General features: G+C 40.7%; 1 protein-coding gene across 2 annotated transcripts; it reads left to right on the top strand.

Annotated features, from left to right (window-relative positions):
• The first annotated feature begins 1,446 nt into the window (after positions 1-1,446).
• On the top strand, positions 1,447-18,271 carry itgb8 (integrin, beta 8). 2 transcript variants are annotated; one of them, XM_041967412.1, is made up of 15 exons: positions 1,448-2,010; positions 3,086-3,171; positions 5,038-5,209; positions 5,442-5,548; positions 5,726-5,865; positions 6,237-6,402; positions 7,672-7,830; positions 7,947-8,042; positions 8,146-8,238; positions 9,163-9,303; positions 10,319-10,727; positions 10,870-11,092; positions 11,215-11,315; positions 14,632-14,795; positions 16,741-18,271. In XM_041967412.1, exons 1-15 carry the CDS (start codon positions 1,914-1,916, stop codon positions 16,867-16,869), a joined length of 2,283 nt encoding a protein of 760 aa, XP_041823346.1. In that variant the 5' UTR covers positions 1,448-1,913; the 3' UTR covers positions 16,870-18,271. The 2 variants fall into 2 exon arrangements, with proteins under 2 accessions (XP_041823347.1, XP_041823346.1); XM_041967413.1 differs by lacking the exons at positions 14,632-14,795; positions 16,741-18,271 and having other exon boundaries at positions 1,447-2,010; positions 11,219-11,315.
• The last annotated feature ends 724 nt before the right edge of the window (positions 18,272-18,995 follow it).

Below are 18,995 nucleotides of genomic sequence, written 5' to 3' on the forward strand. Positions count from 1 at the left end.
ATCAAAATGTCAGTCACTGTGCACTTGAAGTGCTTTGTTTGAATCAGTGCGTGGGAATCCCCATTTTGCTCCCACCTCACATTTGACCCCTGTAAAGAATGGACAACTGAAAGGAGAAAGTGATTTTCTATTTGGAGAGAAAATCAGAGAGCTTAGAGCAGGGACTGGGTGGGGGGTGGGGGTATTAGGCAGGTGTTTAAGGGGGAGTGGTGGTTAGGTGGTTAAAAAAGTAGACATGAACTAGTGTGGTGTATTAGTGTGTGTGTTTTTAGGAGAGTGATGAGACCAGACCAGCGTGATGGAAAGCCCAGCCGACTGCTAACACAAACATACCGGGGGGAGACAAGAGGAGGAGAGGGTGTGGAGGTCGGAAAGGTGGGGGGAGAAATGATAAAGTGAAGGAGTGGTTTGTGTCAGGTTTACAACAATGACAGCTGTCTTTAAGGTAATGATGTAGACCAGCATTGACAAGGCCAATAATGTGTTTACACTAGAGTCCATTATCAAGTTTGCTCAGCAGAGAATACATCCATATTTTGACCCCTGTAAACCCCTCCCTACTCTAAAGAGGAAAAAGTTGGCCTGAATCGAAAGGGTCTATGGATTTCACACACTTAGAAAACAGTGTGCTCTGTGTTTTCATCATTATCATAATTGGGAGTGACTGCAAGAGGCATGGATGGGGATTTGTTAGGCTATCCTCCCATCCAAAAATCCTCATTTGACCAACAAATGAATGAGGAGAAAGACGTAGCTGGCTCAGCGCCATGCTCCTGAGGGACAGATGGGGTCAAACAGGGCAGATAAAGGGGTGAGCTTATGCTGTACACCGGCTCTTACTGTTGGCACACTCTTAATCACCATTTAGGCTACGGGGCAAACAAAACACGTCTGTTTTATCTGGCAGAAAAGAGACAGGCAGGATTATGCCACAGATGAAAAAGGTATTGTCTTCTTGTGTGTTTCCCTCTGGATTCAAATGTTGTGTTGTTCAGTGAGTATCTGGCTGCAGCTCAGCGGAGCAGCCGGCGAGGAGAGGTTACTCCATGTCACTGGAATCTGTGCACAATGGACAAACCCCCACCTCTGCCTGTAGCGCAGCTTGTGAACCTCGCTGCAAGAGCTCTGGTTATGGTAAGCCCCTACCACCCCCCATCATCTATCCACGCAGCAAGCTTTAGGTCCCCCCAAACAGGAGCCCTCAGTGCTGCTAAATGGCTCCCTTAAGAAGCATTATATATACACCAGCGTTCAGTTCAAGGCCATGGTTTAGCTGGAATGTACCACATCACAACTCCTTGTAGTAAGCTCGCTCTCTCTCTCTCTCTCTCTCTCTCCTTATTTGTCTATCTTCCCTCCCTCTTTAACTCTGGTACGGCGAGGACAGCGCGTCGTTGCCATGGCATCCGGCTGCCTGAGTCAGTAGCCAACAGCAGCGGTCATTCTCGTGGTTTTAGTGTGTGATGTGTTCAGTCATCATGCTGCAGCTCGCCGGCTCAGTGTAGCGCTGACTGTTACCCGCGTGCGGTCTTCTCCTCGCGGGATGAGACTTTGCGGTAAACTGTGATAGGGATCAATTTGATGGGAGCACGCGGGGAACACCTGGAAATGGATGGAGGAACTCAAGTCGCACAAAGCCTCTGTCGCAGCAGTCCACCAATTGCTTTACCTTCTCTCCTGGTCCGCCGGGGAGCGCGCTTGTAAAATTATTTGACTCGTGAATGTGAACAGCCTACCTCCGGGATTAGAGGGTTATTGAGTGAACGACAATGTCCCGCGGCTCGGTCCGGTACTCCCGGCTATTGTTCGTTCGTCAGCGGACGCCCATTGCGCAGTCTGCCCAGGTTCATCTCCAATAGCTGTTCAGCTCTTCTGCTGTGTCTCCTCGCTGCATCTCTCCCGGTGTGGATAGGATGACTTCCTGGCTCCTCGCACACGGCAGCAGCGTCCCTCTGTGTGTCCTGCTCGGCTGCGTGGTACTTGCTGTCTGCGCAGAAGCTTCCAGTGGCGGTGAGTGAAGAGTCATTAGGGCTAATTACCTGCATAATATCCCAGCAATTTGTCGCGTCTTGTCAGGTAATCAGTACGCAGCAACAAAGAAATCCCCTACAGAATTAGAAAATGTGAATTTAATGAGAACAAGCGGTGGGGTTGATAGGTTGGGACATGAAACGGATATTAAAGAAGGGAACGTAATAGCCCAGGTAAAATGGTTTAACAGAGTACAATTGCATGAGTTTGAATGGTGAAACTGAACAACATCAGTGTTTTGCCCAAACCGAGGTTCCATACTGTTATATCTCTGAATGTGCCAGCCCTCAGACGCAAATGACCTGTTCAACTTACCACCTGGGATGCTGCTAATCATTTCTCAGTGGCAATAACTAGACTCCCAACCAGGAAACTACTGTGGCAGTAAATACCACATTAACCTCTTGTTACAGCATGATTGATCATTTTGAAAATGTGCCACCTATTCAGGGGTTTAACAGAGTTCAGAGTCCTAATTGGGTCACAGTGGCTTGATAATTGGTCTGTAACTGATGCTTAGACCTGCAGCCTTTCTCTGTCCTACATTTACCGAAATGACTCTGGGTAATTGAATTTAATCAGATAAAGTAGTTCAATAAATCATTATTCAGTGCAAGAAGCCTGAGGTGGATGTTGCACCTTTAGTCACTCTGGGTTCATGTTGTATTTTTTTCGCCTGAGAAAATAGCTTAAAGGAATCCTGTGTAACTGGCAGCATTGCTCCACTGATACATATCTGGGCAGCATTAATTGACTAAGCAGGAATGAAAAGTTCTTTATGTGTGTGAGAGTGTGGTAAATCCAAAAACTCAGGCACCTGTTCCCACACTGCTGTACGCTTGCTAATATGTGGCAAGCAGCCTCATATGAGATGCTAAGTGGTGCTTTCATTATCAGAAGTGTGGATGAGATCTAAATATCCACAGGGGCTCTGCTGCATGGCTAATGAGTGTTGACACACACATTCTTTCATATGCTAATTACATATTATTCTATTCTCTTCTCTTCTCTTCTCTTCTCTTCTCTTCTCTTCTCTTCTCTTCTCTTCTGCCAGGTACCAGTGTGTGTTGGTCGCCCAGCATCACCTCTTGTGCAGAATGCCTCCGACGTGGACCACAATGTGCCTGGTGTTTTAAGGAGGTATGAATGTACTCACCAGTGTGTTTGTGTGTGACAGACAAAAAGAGGAGAAAGCAAACAATGGGAACATGGCAGATATTCAGCAGCATTCCTCAGATAACACGCACCAAAGCTTACGTGGCATCCACAAATGAGAATATAATGTGTATGTTTGAGCTTAGTGGTCTGCATTATGACTTGTTTGAGTGCGTCAGTCAGTGTGTGAAGGTTTCCATACATGTTTTCTCAGAGATAGAACCACTCTCTATCCATGTGTTTAGTCTCCACACACATGAATCACAGCATCTGGCTGTGTGTTTGTCTCTACCTGTTGATCTTATGAAGAGCCCACCCCCGGAACAGTCTTGGGAAGCTGCAAAGCCTCCCTGTACCACACCAGTCACCACATATCACACTAGTTAGACTAGTGTGTGTTACAGACTTCAGGTGCTTTCCCACCCTCAGTCTTCTCTGACATCATCTTGTGGGGCTGGCTCGACTGTGTGGTTGCTTTTAAACATCACCTCCGGAACCTCCTACACGTACAACCTCATTTAGCCATGCTTGAGCAAGTAGTAAAAACATAGCTGCAACCTGCTGATGAATATGCATGTTCACATGGTGCTCTTAACATTTGCCAAGGGGGCAAAATTGGTAAGGAAAGTCCCCGGAAGTTAGGCTTCTGGCATTGAGAGCTATTACTAAGCAAATTATTGCTACAGGGATGCCTGAAAATAAACAAAAAGCAGTCTAGCGTCAAGTTCAGGCCATGGTCACGTATTCAGTTACAGTCTCAGGTCTCATTGTAGATGCTCTGTTGCTTCGCTCTGGCAGCTTTTCTGCCTGAAAAGTAGCAGAAATCCCAAATGATTTTGCTATTTTATTACCTGTCTGCATGATTTTTGTTGATCTTGCCACATTCTTTAAATCAGACCTGTGAGAGGTTAATGATTCAGAGAAAATGCACGCATTTAATGGTCAGGTTTTATCCCTCTGGTGCCTCTGAACAGTATTTCTGTGTGTTTTCCTCTCAAGCTGAAGTACCAAAGGTCACTAATCCACTCTGAAGCTATGAGGCGTGATACTGTTACAGCAACATATAAATCCCTAATATGACTAAATGTTGGTCAGGTTTTTATCCTAAGTAAGAAAAAGACAAGTTACATTTTATTTTCCTCTTTTCTGTGTTGGGAAACATGGAAACTAGACATTGATGGTGAAACATTAATAGATATTCCTTCTTGAATATTAGTCACTTCAGCATCAAGTGAAAAAGAAATCATGCTACCCATGTTAGTGTGACTTAATAATAAACCAGTTAAACATGATGAAAAGCAATGAAATGGAAAATGAAACTAAAGTGTGCAAAAGTGAAACAGGATTCAATGTGTCTCTGTGTTAAACCAGGGACTTCCTAACTGGTTTATCACTGTACTTTAAAAAGACCAAAGATAAAAAAAAAGTAGTGGGTTAATAATTAAATGAATCATAACCTGTAAACGTGGATTTATGTACCACTGCCTTTGTGAATGGGCGTAGTGTGAAACAGTGGAAAGGGTTACCAAGAAACGAAAACTTTTCCATCTTACCTCGAGACCTTCTACTACCCTCCCTGCTTTGGAGGGGCTCAAGGTGTTTTGACTAAAGCACAAATGACTGCAGCAGTAAAAACCCAAACACACAGAACAAATCCAGTAGATTGTATACCTGTGGGACGACATGTTGACAGTTGCTTTGAGATAACATTATATCTTGTTTGTCTATTCAGAAACTGTTGTTCTGTTTGTGTGTGTGTGTGTGCGTGTGTGGGTGTTACACTCTGTAACACTGAATAAAGATTATAAAAGATGGTCTAAACTGACTGTTTTAACCTGCCTTGATCTCCAGGACTTCCTACGCGGGGCTGAGCAAAGCCATCGTTGTGACCTGTCGGAGAACCTGCGTAGAAGAGGCTGTGATCCGGAGTTTATGGAGCAGTTGGAGACAAAGGTGGAGGTCAACGCTACCCTCAGCAGTACACAAGTCTCCCCACGAGACATCAGCATCACCCTCAGACCAGGTGGATGACCTGCAACTTGGCATCTGTGCAAGTTATATATATATATATATATATATATATATATATATATATATATATATATATATATATATATATATATATATATATATATATATATATATATATGTGTGTGTGTGTGTGGGTGTGTGTGTAAATTTGACAGGATTTTTCATTTACACAGAGCATAATCCAAATGTAACTTTTATTTTTTTATGTTTTTGTTTGCTTCCAGGTTCAGAGGCCAGTTTCATTGTGGCTGTGAAGCAGTTGGAGCATTACCCTGTGGATCTATACTACCTGGTGGATGTTTCAGCTTCTATGCAGGAAAATCTTGATCATGTAGGTGTTAAAACACAAAGATGCTTCCAAGTGAGATGCATTTCACCCATGCTTCTTGTGGAAATGGTTGAATTGTTACCAAGCTTCTGATCATTTTCGGATTTTGCTTGAGGATATTTTGCTATCTTTTTTCCCCTCTCTTTTTGTGTATCCTCTGTTGTTCCATCTGTGTTGTAGCTTAAAACGGTGGGTGTAGCTCTGTCCCTCCGTATGACAGAGTACACCTCAGACCTTTGGATGGGTTTTGGTTCGTTTGTGGACAAACCTGTCTCACCTTACATCAATGTTCACCCCTCCAAGATCAACAACCCCTGCAGGTAAGACACAGAATTTGTTGGCTGGATCATCTTGTTTGAAAACAATAACAATAATCTTCTTACTGTAATATAACTCTTTTAGTTAATTTTCTTGCTATGAATAGAACAAAACTGTAGCATCTTTTGCACCATCTGTTACATCCCTCAGATGATGTTTAATATTTTGATGAGATGAGTACTGTGGTGTTGGGGATTCCAGTGTTTATTTAAGAAAATCTCCTAGGAGGCTGTCACTACTTGTTATCAATCTTATGTAACCAAGGTAGAGACTCATCAGCTGTTGATTAGCTGTGCTTGGTCACCAAAACAGCAGCTCTACATTCCTGAATGTTGCAATTAAAAACATTTGTCTGTTTTGTGTTTCTCACCAGCGACTATGAGATCCGCTGTCGTCCAGCCCATGGTTTCCACCATGTGCTTAGTATGACTGGAAATATGACTGAGTTCACACGTGTGATCAAACGCCAGCGCATCTCTGGGAACATGGACACACCTGAAGGAGGACTAGATGCCATGCTGCAAGCAGCTGTCTGCCAGGTGAATGTGACATTGAGGGATGCATATGCAGTAGAGTGAAGTGAAAGAGTCATTTGTTCTATGACAATGGAAGCACTCTGACTCAGCAATACATGTTGTCATTGGAATCCTATTCAGCAAACTTTACTGCTGTAGTATGACGTACAGCGTCACAGTTGCCTACATATGGCTGCAGGAGACCTGTGAGTCACACCCATCCAAGGGGGACAAGAATAACCAGTTTTCAGGGAATCACCTTGGTGGTGGTCTCGTCCAGAAATAGACTCTCCATTACGTCACACCCGCTTCTAAGCTCACTAAGTTTCTCTAAATATACACACGTATGCATGGTCCCATTTTCTCACACTGTCTACAATGAGTCACAGACATGAAGGAGACTCTCTGACTGATAGTGGAATTTCTGCTGCTTTGGCTTTAATTTGGCAATATAAAAAAAAAACTTATTATAATGGAAACTAATCTAGTTCAGATGTCTCAAATGTTTGAGTATGCATTTTTCTTTTACCACACTTGTAAATCTTTAAAATATGAAGCATTCGTGATTTGCCACATCAGTTGGTTTGGATGCTGATAAGTAGTGATTTAAGACTATAACAATGGGGAATTTGTGAAGCTGCTCTCCAAAGGCTCTGTGGTGATATTTGGTTTAATACAACACTGCTTCCAAAATATGTTGGGATGCCGAGTGTGATAATAGTGAGAAGTTGCCAAAAAAAAGTTGGCACAGGGGCATGTTTACCACTGTGTTGCATTAGCTCATATTTTTTTAAACACTTGCCATAGTTCTGAGAGTAAAACAGTTTTGTTGTTCCAACACCTCACATATGTCATTTAGAGTACATGGTGCAATTTACTAATGCAAAGATGGATGCTGGGGTATGAACTGTGAGCTGATTACAAGTAGGATGTCCTTTCTCCTCTATAGGCCAGAATACAGTGTTCTTAATTTCCAAAAAAGATTTCAGATTTTGATTAATCAGATCATAGTACAGGGGACTCCCTTCCATCCAGTAGAAGTGTTTACAAATTTTATCAAATAGCTTTTTTTTTATTATTATTATATAACATGTTAGAAATTTGAATGCAGTAACAATTCTTTTTACAACCCATGGAATTATTGCCACTACAAAACTGTGTCATTTATTTTATTAATGTGCTGTCTGAGAGCTTGAATATAACTAATCATCATGGGGTTTAAACAATAAAAATCTGAATTTGAAATATATTGCTGAATGCAAAATGATCATTTTCTTTCTGCATCTCTTTCAGGGTGCAGTTGGATGGCGGCCTGAGGCAAAGCGTCTGTTACTCCTGATGACCGACCAGCCGTCTCATCTCGCCCTGGACAGCCGGCTGGCGGGGATCGTGGTGCCGCACGATGGCCTGTGTCATCTGGAGAATAACATCTACACAGGAAGCACCAAGATGGTGAGAAAATTAAGTGGGTTTGTAGATTCTGAATCTAACCATGCTGTTTTTCACTTACAGAGCAGCTCATCAAGATCTTAGGTGAAGTCACATTTTCATACTTGTCTCCTTTTCAGGACCATCCCAGTTTGGGTCAGTTGTCTGACAAGCTTCTTGAGAACCACATTTACCCCATCTTTGCTGTGGAGAAGCAGCAGTACCAGTGGTATGAGGTAATCTGTGATATGTGCATTTACATCGTACAGTTTTTCAGGCAGAAGCTATTATCTAAGAACCACCCATTCTCTGTGTTTAACCTTTCTCTTCCTTTTGTAGGAGTTGGTGGACCTTATACCTGGCTCTTACCTGGGAAAGTTAGGTCTGTTTCATGCACCAAACCTTATCGAGTTGGTGGCAGATGCATACAAGGTACAACCACTCACCCATGCTTTCTCTGTCAATTTCTTTATTTTAAGCAAGATGGGGACAAGGGAAGTATAGCCGCACAGCAAAAGCTGGACACATTCCTTCCTCTGAGGTGGTGAATTGTTTGTCGGCTGATCAGTTGAAGTATCTTTGACTTGGTTCATCCTGTGGGCCAAGTTGTCGACAAGGCTTTGGAATCAACGTTGCTTTAGCTCTGAAAATGTGTCCTGCTTATAATGAAAACTCTTGAAACAAAACTTATTGTTTTCTGTAGTTTAAAGTTGCTATTGGCCTAATACAACTGAAAAATCACAGATGAGAACAGACATTTAAGGAGCAGTAGACCTTGTAAGTCTGTGTGTGTTTGTGTGAGACTAGGGGTTAGTTCAGTTGGCCACAGCCCACACTATAATCTTGCCTCCGGCACAGCGCTCCATTGTTTGGTTTCGAGAATCTGCCGAATCCACAGATCTGGGTGTGTAGCTATGCATACGTGCAGGCTCACACACAAAAAAACACGCACACACACACAGAAGCAACAGAGCCTGAACAGAAGCTGCCATTATAATAGCTATCAGATCCCCACAGAAACCATGTGTCCTAATAATGGATGAACACAAAGATGCTATTTTTGGGCCCCACCTCCTTCTCCTCATCCTCCCCCCCATGTTTCAGAATGAAAGACATAAAGGACAACAACAAGTGCTTTTTGGGGACATTTTGTAACTTTCATAATCAGAGTTCATCATCTCTGTCTCTTTTTTCTCCATTTTGATGTAGTACCTATTGCAATCATAATCTGTATTAAATAAAACTATTAAATTCTGCTACTTCTCTCTCTCCTTTATATCTTACAACCAGCCCAAAAAGATGGTTTCTAAAATTCATGTTTTTTGTTCCTTTGATTTTTGCCCTTGCTCTGCTTAGACGTTGCTGTCAGAGGTGGCGGTGTCAGTGTCAGTGGAAGACAAGGCAGTCAGCAGGTTCTGGGTGTCTGTGTCTCCGCTCTGTCCTGATGGCTCCACTGCTAAAGACCAACGCTGCTCAGGGGTGCAGCCAGACCAGACAGTAAGTACTAAAGCACAGGCATGTTTATTACAATGTTTAACCAAATATTACTCATGTTTTTAAAAGAAATGTTCAAATTAGGCCTACAGCCATACCAGAGAATAAATATTGGTTGTATTGGATCACTTTAACATGCACAAACACATCCACACAAACACATTACTTGAAGCTTAACATGATAGACAAGATTTGTTAAATAATCCAAGCTGATCGGATTATAGCCTGTATTTAACAGTAAAACATTTCCATGTGATTTCATGACCTTTTGTCCTAAAACCCTCACTTTATTTCATATAAAGATCTTTATACAAACAAATAGGACATTTATAAATGGAAATAGGCCATTGGATGTGCCTTGCTGGTCAAGAAAACCTGAAATAGTCTTCAGCCCTGCAGAAAGCTCTTTCCAATGCTCTTTTCAATGCTGTGTTTCTAGCTGCAATTATTATAATAGTAAATATAACCTAACATTTTCTGTACATTTGTGAGCAGAGAAAATTTTATTTCTCTGTTCACTCCCTTAACTTTGTATGAGATTTCCCTCGCATGTACCTTTTTGATGGTCTTTGTCGAACACTGATGTGCTAAATCATACTTCTTAGTCACTTCATTGTGCAAACAGACTAATGCCCAGTCCTTTAATCCATGGGTGGATTAAAGTGAATTATGGAAAGTACTGGAACTTACCAGAATAGTGATAAAAATCAAGATTGTAATTTCAAAGCTTTAGTATGCACAATTTTCCACGTCAACAGGATAATTATTCAAGCCAAGTCTTATTCAGCATTCAGTTCCTCATCCAGCTCTTTAGTACTTGTTAGAGATTTTCATAATCGAGCAGAGAGGTTAATATTTTATTTATAATTCCTCTGAGTTTCAAGGAAAAAGATCATTTCAATAAAGACTTTATTTCTGAGGAGCTGTGCAGGTTTTCTCCTATGCACACTTTCACTAACTATGATGTTTAGCGGACGGATCAGCTTTTCTAATAACCCCTATTTTTTTTGCCATGAAGGTCTACTTCAATATCACCATTGGTCAACATTCCTGTGATGATGATGGTAAAGATGAAGATGTGACGGTGATGGTCCGCCCCGTGGGTTACAATGAGTCCACTGTTGTTAGGATCCATTCTAAATGTCGCTGCAATTGTGGGACAATGGGACGCTGCCATGATGATGACCAGGCCCCCTGCAGAGGGGCCCAACATGGCATTAGTCAGGAGCCGAGGCCAGATACAATGAAAGACTCAGATCCAAGCAGGAATTGTAGAGCAGATGGGTCGAATTTGGACTGCAGTGGCCGGGGAGTGTGTGAATGTGGCAGGTGTGTGTGCGAGCAAAGCAAACTTGGGGTAGTATTCGGGAAATACTGTGAAATGGATGACTTCTCTTGCCTGTATGAAGGGGAAGTACTGTGTGGAGGTAAGGGGACAGACTTATTTTAGTATATACATTAATTTGTTGATATCATAAGAAGTAGTGTGTCTGATGCAAAACATCTGTAAGACATCTGATACAAAAGTTCTGTATGTTTTTTTCCCTTTTGTCTGTCCATTCCTTTCAGGCCGAGGTGTTTGTTCGTCAGGAGAGTGTGTGTGCGTGGACGGGTGGACTGGTGTTAGCTGTGGCTGTCCCACCTCCACAGCAAGCTGCCAATCATCAAATGGCTTACTTTGCAGTGGGCGGGGCAGGTGTGTGTGTGGCAAGTGTGTGTGTGATGACCCCAAGCTGTCTGGAAACTTCTGTGAGAGATGTCCTACTTGCCAAAGCACCCAGAAATCCACCTGGTACTTGGACTGTTTCTATTCACTAACCCAACAAATGATTGAAAACGAGACTAGACATATATTTGAACTAAAGCTTTGTAATCTGTAGTGTCTGTGTGTCTGTCTTTCTCTTTCTCCCTCAGCAAGAGTGTAAACTGCAACCGTTCTCATGGTCTTTCACAAAAAGAAGCCGAGCACTGCAAGACTTGTGCACCTTTGATCGATAACCTGAATGATGTATCAGGTAACCCACAGAAACTTGCTTGTTAACAGAAAGAAGTATGAACTTGATTTCCACGGAGAAAGGGCAATGCTTTCTGCAACCAATCACTTGAGATCAATGACCAAATTCAAAGTTGACAGATGCATTGTCACTCCCATATACCTTTTTTTGCAGTGTGTAAAAATTACTGACATCTAGTAGTAAAGATAGTCATAGAATTGACTTCAAATGCCAAGCACAGTTGTCATTGGACAGTAGCCGTGAGTGGCCATGCTTTCATCTGTGAGTGGATCCAGTGGCCTCAGGTGCAGCATTGACAGCACTACAGGCAACTACTTAAAATTGTGTACATGTCTACTGTCTTCTATATGCCTTTTAAGGCATTACTTATCCCTAACGGTGCTCTACCTCCTATCAAAGTACTGCAGCTTCAAAGCTCAGAGAGTTCATATCACACACAAAGTTGTTTGTCCATTCTGAGACACCATAGTAAAAATAGTGACACAAATATGGCAGCTGTCATGTGTGTGGACACATAGAAAGTAGATATGAATAATTCATTCTAACAGTTTAAAAGTATGGCTGTTATTTTAGCAAAATGATTAGACACCAATAGTTTTTACAGTTTTAATCATAAATATAAAAGTTTCTGTCACTGACCTTTGATTTTGTTTCATGCTGCACCTTTAATTTGAGCTGAGCAAAGTGAAAACAGTATGTTACGTAGTATAGATATCTAACCCTGTTGCAATGCAGAGCTTGAAAACAATGCATTAACTCTTTGTGTTATATGTTTTGGCTGATCCGATCCCAAGCAGACAACTCAAAGTGCAGCTTGAACTACACTTTCAACTGCTAAGGTTGTCAAAGCAGCATAGAGTTACATTCTTTTGTGTGTACAGGATTATCTTAGGCCACACGTACATAATGTAATGTGTAAAACAAGCATACAGTATGAGGGAATGGCTGTACCCAGTTAGTATATGTCAGATTTGCTTTTAACTTGAATAATTGTTGGTAATGGGTTGGTTCTAGTGCTGAGATAGTGGAGCTAGATATTTATTTGCAAATTTGAAACCATCCAGAATTCTTTGCTAACAAATAAAAGACATTTTTATTTGCAGTCAGAACATTTGTCTGCATACTGTCAGTGTGTGGTCACATAAGACTCACTTAAATGATTTTAGTATTTTTTAGCTTAAAAACGATGAGTTGTAAATGGATAAGGACTTACTAGAAAAGGCAGTCAGCTAAAAGGCCCCAGAGAACGTAGAGGAAAGGTTTAGCTAAGCAATACCATCATCTGATTTGCAATATTTTTCACAATGTATTAGTGTTTTAACAATAACTGTTTATGTAACTTTAACTGAAAGAGCTGCTATTTCACTAACTTTCTCCACCCCCAACCCTGCTCCCTTGTATTTCTTTAGACTGAATAGTTAGACTATTAGCCCCTAGACTTTTCTGTTTCCTCAGTCTGGGGCTTTGTCTGGGTCTTTAACATGTCTCACATGTAGATTTGGTAAGTAATGACATCTGTCACTATCAGTTTCAAATGAGTTCAGGTTCTTTGTGCACCCTGGTTTCAGTCAGACTCAGCTTCACATAAGCACAAGGCCAGGGATCCTTAAAATACACACACACCACATGCATGCTCTTTTGAGAGGGTCACATCAGTTGCTACCATAGCTGCACTACTACACCCTGGTGAATTTGAGTCAGCAAGCCTGCAGTCAATGCTACAACTGTATTACCCCCCCCCCCCCCCCCCCCCCCCCCCCCCCCCCCACACACACACACACACACACACTTCCCAGCTTATTTTTGGTGTGGGTTTTCAGCCATACACAAATAAACACATACAGTCTACCAGCACACAATTGCCCTGGGTTAAACACACACAGCAAAGCACATCCAAGTGTTCATCCCCCGCCTTACAAATTTTTTGGAACAGTACTACTCATTATTCATCACCGTCACACCTCCCTCCCTCCACATCTCCCCTCATGCCCCCCTCCACCCAACGGGATACTCTCTTCCTGCTCACACCCACTCTTACCGGGTGCATCAGGAGCCAGGTCTCCATGGTAACCCTGTTACAAAATGTCATAGGACTCTTTGGGCTCTTTGTGTTAGCCATCAGCTCGTCATCCACACATGCTTCCTGGCAAATACACAGCCAGCTAGGTTTTCAGTCGGCACCACTGGCACAGCTGCCACTGACTGAGCTAATTGTGTGCATAGAAAATAACATTATTACATTTACTTAAGTACCGATTTGTAGTTCAATTTTGGAAGCTTTTCTTAAGAGGTTTTCCTTTCAAGCTACTTTGATTTCTAACCCATTACATTTAGGAGGAAGTTTTGCAATTGCTACTTTTACATCAACTTAAATGCATCAGTTTTTCACTTATTAATATTTTGTAAGAACACACATGCCCTTATCAGACCCTTGCTAGATGTAAAGAAGACATGCCAGCGTCCCAGCACAGCATCACAGACATAGAAATTAACACAAGAAAAAAGATGGTCATTTCAAGCATTCACCACAAGTCTGTAAATGTCTGGACGATGTCCAGATCAACATGAAAATATCTGTACATGTCACTACTGAGCTGCTGCAGTATAAAACATACACAACATTGATTTTGATAACTTTAATGTACTTAAGGTGTATAGTTTGTAACTGCATTCAAGTACTGGATTGAAATGCAGTGTCAGCAGATATATGAAATGACTCGGATTGATATTGAGACAAGCACTTTTGATTAGTTCATCTCCATATATTATGCTAGTGAAGAGGTTCAGTAGTTTACTGAATGGGTTTTATTCCCTGGTTTGTCCACTCAGCTCTCAAAATGGCATCAATTTTGTAAATATGTTTCATGGTGATGTCATTAAGTAAAGGACTTTAAATATGGTGTTAAAGGCAATTTTCTGTAGGAGATAATAACTACCTTCGTTTTTAGATTTGGACTTTATAATTTTACTAATCTTTTACTTGTGCGAAAGCTGTAACGTAAGGAAAATAAGATAAATGCAAAAAGTATCACATTAATTAAGTTAATGATCTCTAAGCATAAAAACCAGGAGATTCCTGGTGTCAGCATTGTAGCCTTGCAGTGAAAGCTTCTACAACTACAGTTTGCTATCTGTGTGATCTTGGGGAATTTCTGAACATTTAACTGTAGCTGTTATTTTTCTTTTCCTTTCTTTTTGTGCTAACTGTGATGTATCAGTGCAGACCATTTACTTTACACAGAAGATTAGCTTCAGCTTTACGTAACGAAACCATGTGTGTGTGTGTGTGTGTGTGTGTGTGTGTGTGCATCCACAGAGCGTGTGAGCAGCAGGCGGCTGGTTGGAACATTCCTGAGTGTGTGCGCCCTGACGTTGCTGTGCGGGTTGGTAGTGGTGGCTGTATCCCGGCTGTTGCTGCAGAAGAGGGGCAGGTCATCAGGGGGTGCCGTTGAGGATGGAGGCTATCATTGCACTGGAAAGGTTAGCTTTTAAATGTCATCTCATCAGCACAGCACAGTTTTAATTGAGGGGAGGATTGGTTTCCATTGGACCCTCAGAGGGATTAGAGATTCCTTTATTTTTAAGCATATTCATGTTAATGAGTAATCGCCACTGAAACCAGAATTGAGAAATATGATTCTGCTCCTAGAGGTACAGATGTTTTTTACATTTCCTCTGAACTCCCAGCACACCATCCAAAGTTTCCAGATTTCTGACCTTACTATGACATGCAGCACCTTTGAGAAGTAGATGGAAATTTGTTCATGCAGTAAGGGAATGTTTTTTGGGATGTGTGTGTCTCAATTGCTCTGCATGAGTTGAACACATCAGAATGCTATAATTTATTGTCTTATTGTCTTTTATGGCACAGTTGTGAATCATCTTTATAAAACTTTAAAAAAGACTGCAAAAGTTTATGCCACAGTTTGGCATATGTGTCACAAATCTTTGCTGATAATTCATTTGTAACATACGTTCAGAGGAGATTTAACACACAGAATTAACACTGTGTTGTTGATCTGTACTCGCTTCCTATGTGATTTCATACCAAATCAATATTCTCTACTTAGCATGAATACTTAGGGTTAGGTTAAATCCACCTAAAAGAAACAACCACTGCTAAAGAAGTATTCCACAGAGTCAGTTAACAACTCACAATAAAACACCTATACTTAGTAAATAGAAATAAACTTGAATGATGTGGGTATTCCCACTTCCCCAAAAATGTGCCAAAATCCTCTGTAATATCTTCCTGTTTGTATATACTCTTGTTTTGAATTACTTGGTGGACAGGATGATTGCACTCTCCCAGAGTAATAAGAAAAAAAAACTACAAATATTTTTACTCTTAATTTATCTTACACTGTCAGAACCCTGAGAAGATCCCCAAGCAGCAACAACAGCTTGGTACCTCCTCCATATACTGCTCACCAGCCTGGTCACATTTTGCTGTGGGATGGCATCCTATTCCTCATCCAGGAATTGTTGACGGTCAGGCAGCATGGTTGTGTTAGTCATTCTTGCACATACAGCATGACCAAACTGATCACTTAAATGTCTGAACTCACAGCCGGTCTTTCCATCCCCTCCACTCCCAGCTTCTGGAGATATCTGTGATGCTCCTGGCTGCTGAGAGCATTGTCATCCTGGAGGGTGGATTTAGGTCCCAGACTCTGGAGATATGGGCTCACCACCACCACACAAAATTCCTTACTTTTTGTGCTTAGTTTAGCTGTTCTTTAAATACACTTTACAGCACTCAAAGCACTTAAATGTTGCCACCTTGACTGTGGCATTACTTGTTTGATGTTGTTCAAATCGGCATGCTAACGGTATTGTTATTAATGTAATCAGTCAGATCCCCTAAACACTTAAGAAAGCGGCTATGACAGCCAAATTATGCTGTTTGACAGAATTTCTGTAGAGAAGAACATAACTTTTCTACAGAACGGTTGCCGGTCATATAAATACTCATACACAACAGTAGTGCTTTCTCACCTGGCTTTAACATGCAAGGCTTTTGAGACTAAATAAGTTGCTATGTAAAACCTTCTTTTGAAAACAGTTGTGCTCTCTAATTTAACATTTCCTTAATTCAGTGAGCCCTGAAAGTATTTGTTTTGACTTGTCTAGTAATGTAACCACTCACAAATCTAAAACAACTAAATATTTTCTTATGTATCCCGCATATTATAAACATAGCATTATCAAAACAAACTCTGTTACATAACAGAAGTGTTGAGATCTTTTTTTTTCTTTTTGGGCTGATGGAATATCACTTTAGGCCACCCAGGAGTCTTCCCCAGCTTTATATCAGTGAAAACTGTTTAAGGTTCTCAGTGTCTCTGTACATAAACACAGACATATATCCTCTATGTGTGTTTGTGTCTGCTGTTGCTGACTTGACATTTCTGTTGTCCTTCAGGACCTGTCATACATTCCTACAACCAATGAGAAAACAGTAACCTACAGGAGGGACCGTCCACCTGACCGCCCTGTGGAGATGCACATCCAGGTTCCCAAGATGCCCCTCGGTGACCCCTGGCAATGCTAATCATTGGATGAACATCTGAAGGAAAGCAGCATTGACACACAGGAGAGCTGGATGTAAAAACTTATCTGCCTGTCAACTTCTATAAAAAGTCAGTGAACTGCATGTGGAGGATTTTTATGATGGTTAACTTAATCATGAAACCTCCACTATATTTGCGATATGAACTAACAAAACTTTTTGACAATTATGGCCAGTATCCTGGAAATGGAGTTGAAACAAAGAGCACAAGTCCCCCACCTCTTCTTCCTCTGTAGCAACAGGGAGGCTACGTTTTCAACAGGGTAAAACGTGACCATTCCTTGCTTTTTAGCAATGCAGCAATTACTGCTCTAATTTATGTGTGTGTGTGTATGTGTGTGTGGATGCATGTAAATGAGTGGTAAATGCTTATATATATTTATGATTTATTTTGAAACACTACATCTTGGAAGTTGATGTTGGTTAGGTCAACACTCTCACGGTACTGTCTCCCTGTCTTAGTCTGCCCCCATGTGGTCAACGTAATTTATGACATCTCAAATAATGCACATTACTGACCTCAGCTGTATTGCCTTGAGTACACCAATGACTCCACATGCCTTTTTAGTTTTTTAAGTTATATTCTCTGTCTTTTAGTGTTTTCAAGTTTTTTTCTTTTGCCTTTTGTTTTTTTCTTACAAATCAATTGTATTACAACCCAATGCTTGATTTTTGTGGCATTTTCTCTTATTAGATCACCTGTTTTAACAATCTGGTTAGACTTGCACTAGAAAAGTTGCATTATACTACTGAAAGCTATGGTGTCTCTGGGACAGAAGAGATTTAACAGTGGGTTTGAAATAATACATACAAATGTGTCAATGTGCATTTGAAGTTTATGTTAACACATCCATCTGAACACTGGAATGACAAAAACTGAGATTCAAGTTTGAAATATGCACATACTCATAGTTAATGCCAAATGTGCCATCAAACACCACAAGATTTGACCTCTGCATAGAGCTGTGTCTGCATGCTCCTGATGAACATCTATTTTCTAAACTATCCAGACAACTTGAGGCTTTAAGAGACTTTAAAGTACAAATCAGCTTTGAAGGAACTGAGATCAGAGGTGGGACTTCCATCTACAGCCACCCCATGCACTAGAAGATTCTATCTCAATCCTGATTGCCAACTGCATGGCATATAATGAGACTTTGGCTTGCTCAATCCTGCTCCTCATTTGGATTTTTATTTAACAGTGTTTACAGCATTAGCTGCTCCATTTCACTGTAAAATTAGAAACACTAATGATTATTTATTTTGATTGTTGTAGATTGTTTTTGTTTATGGGTAATAGTGATATTTTATGAGCCAGCTACAAAAGTTAGAAATGTTAACTATGACTATTGTTCAGCAATAAAATACATTATGAATCATCTCATCTAACCTGGTACTGAGTATAAGTTAAAACAGCACTTTTTTAGGTAGTTTTGATGTACATTTATATGTCTATTGTTTATTACTGTCATCATCACAATAAAATTGTGCAAGATTTTGTAATAGCTGCTTAAGTCAATAGTTCTTTAAAAAAAATAAATTGCATTCAAGTTTAAAAAGTATGCATGATAATGTTTAAAAAGTAGTCAGTCACAATGTGTTATGCAAGCAGAGCTGTACCTATTTACATATTTATCGGTTTATTTATCAGTCAATTTGTGCAAATAAATTCACAAAAAGTAAACTGTTTAAATGCAATCTCATGAAAGTGGAGATGCAAAATGAAGCAGCTAACAAGTTCTTCTTACTGTTAGGACTCAAAGATATTAGGATGCTGATGTTTCAAAACATATACAAATAAAATAAATGACCCATGATGTGATGCTGCATATGGATGCAACTGAAATCATTCAAAAGCTTTGGTCATTTTCTCAGGTCTGCTGCAGGCTTATAACTAATCTGACTGGAAAGACCCAGATAACTCATGATGGTTATCTTTAGTATCACAATTGCCCTGATAATGTATACACAAATATCAAGCCCTGAAATTCATATTTTAATAAACACAATCAATAACTGAACAGGGGCTATTATTCTAATGTTTTGTTTTGTTTTTTTTAATCATTTTTATGGATTAGAATGGTCCGTAAACACCGGATCAAAGGCGA

Source organism: Melanotaenia boesemani, chromosome 17 (assembly GCF_017639745.1).
Source record: "Melanotaenia boesemani isolate fMelBoe1 chromosome 17, fMelBoe1.pri, whole genome shotgun sequence".
NCBI classification, from domain to species: domain Eukaryota; kingdom Metazoa; phylum Chordata; class Actinopteri; order Atheriniformes; family Melanotaeniidae; genus Melanotaenia; species Melanotaenia boesemani.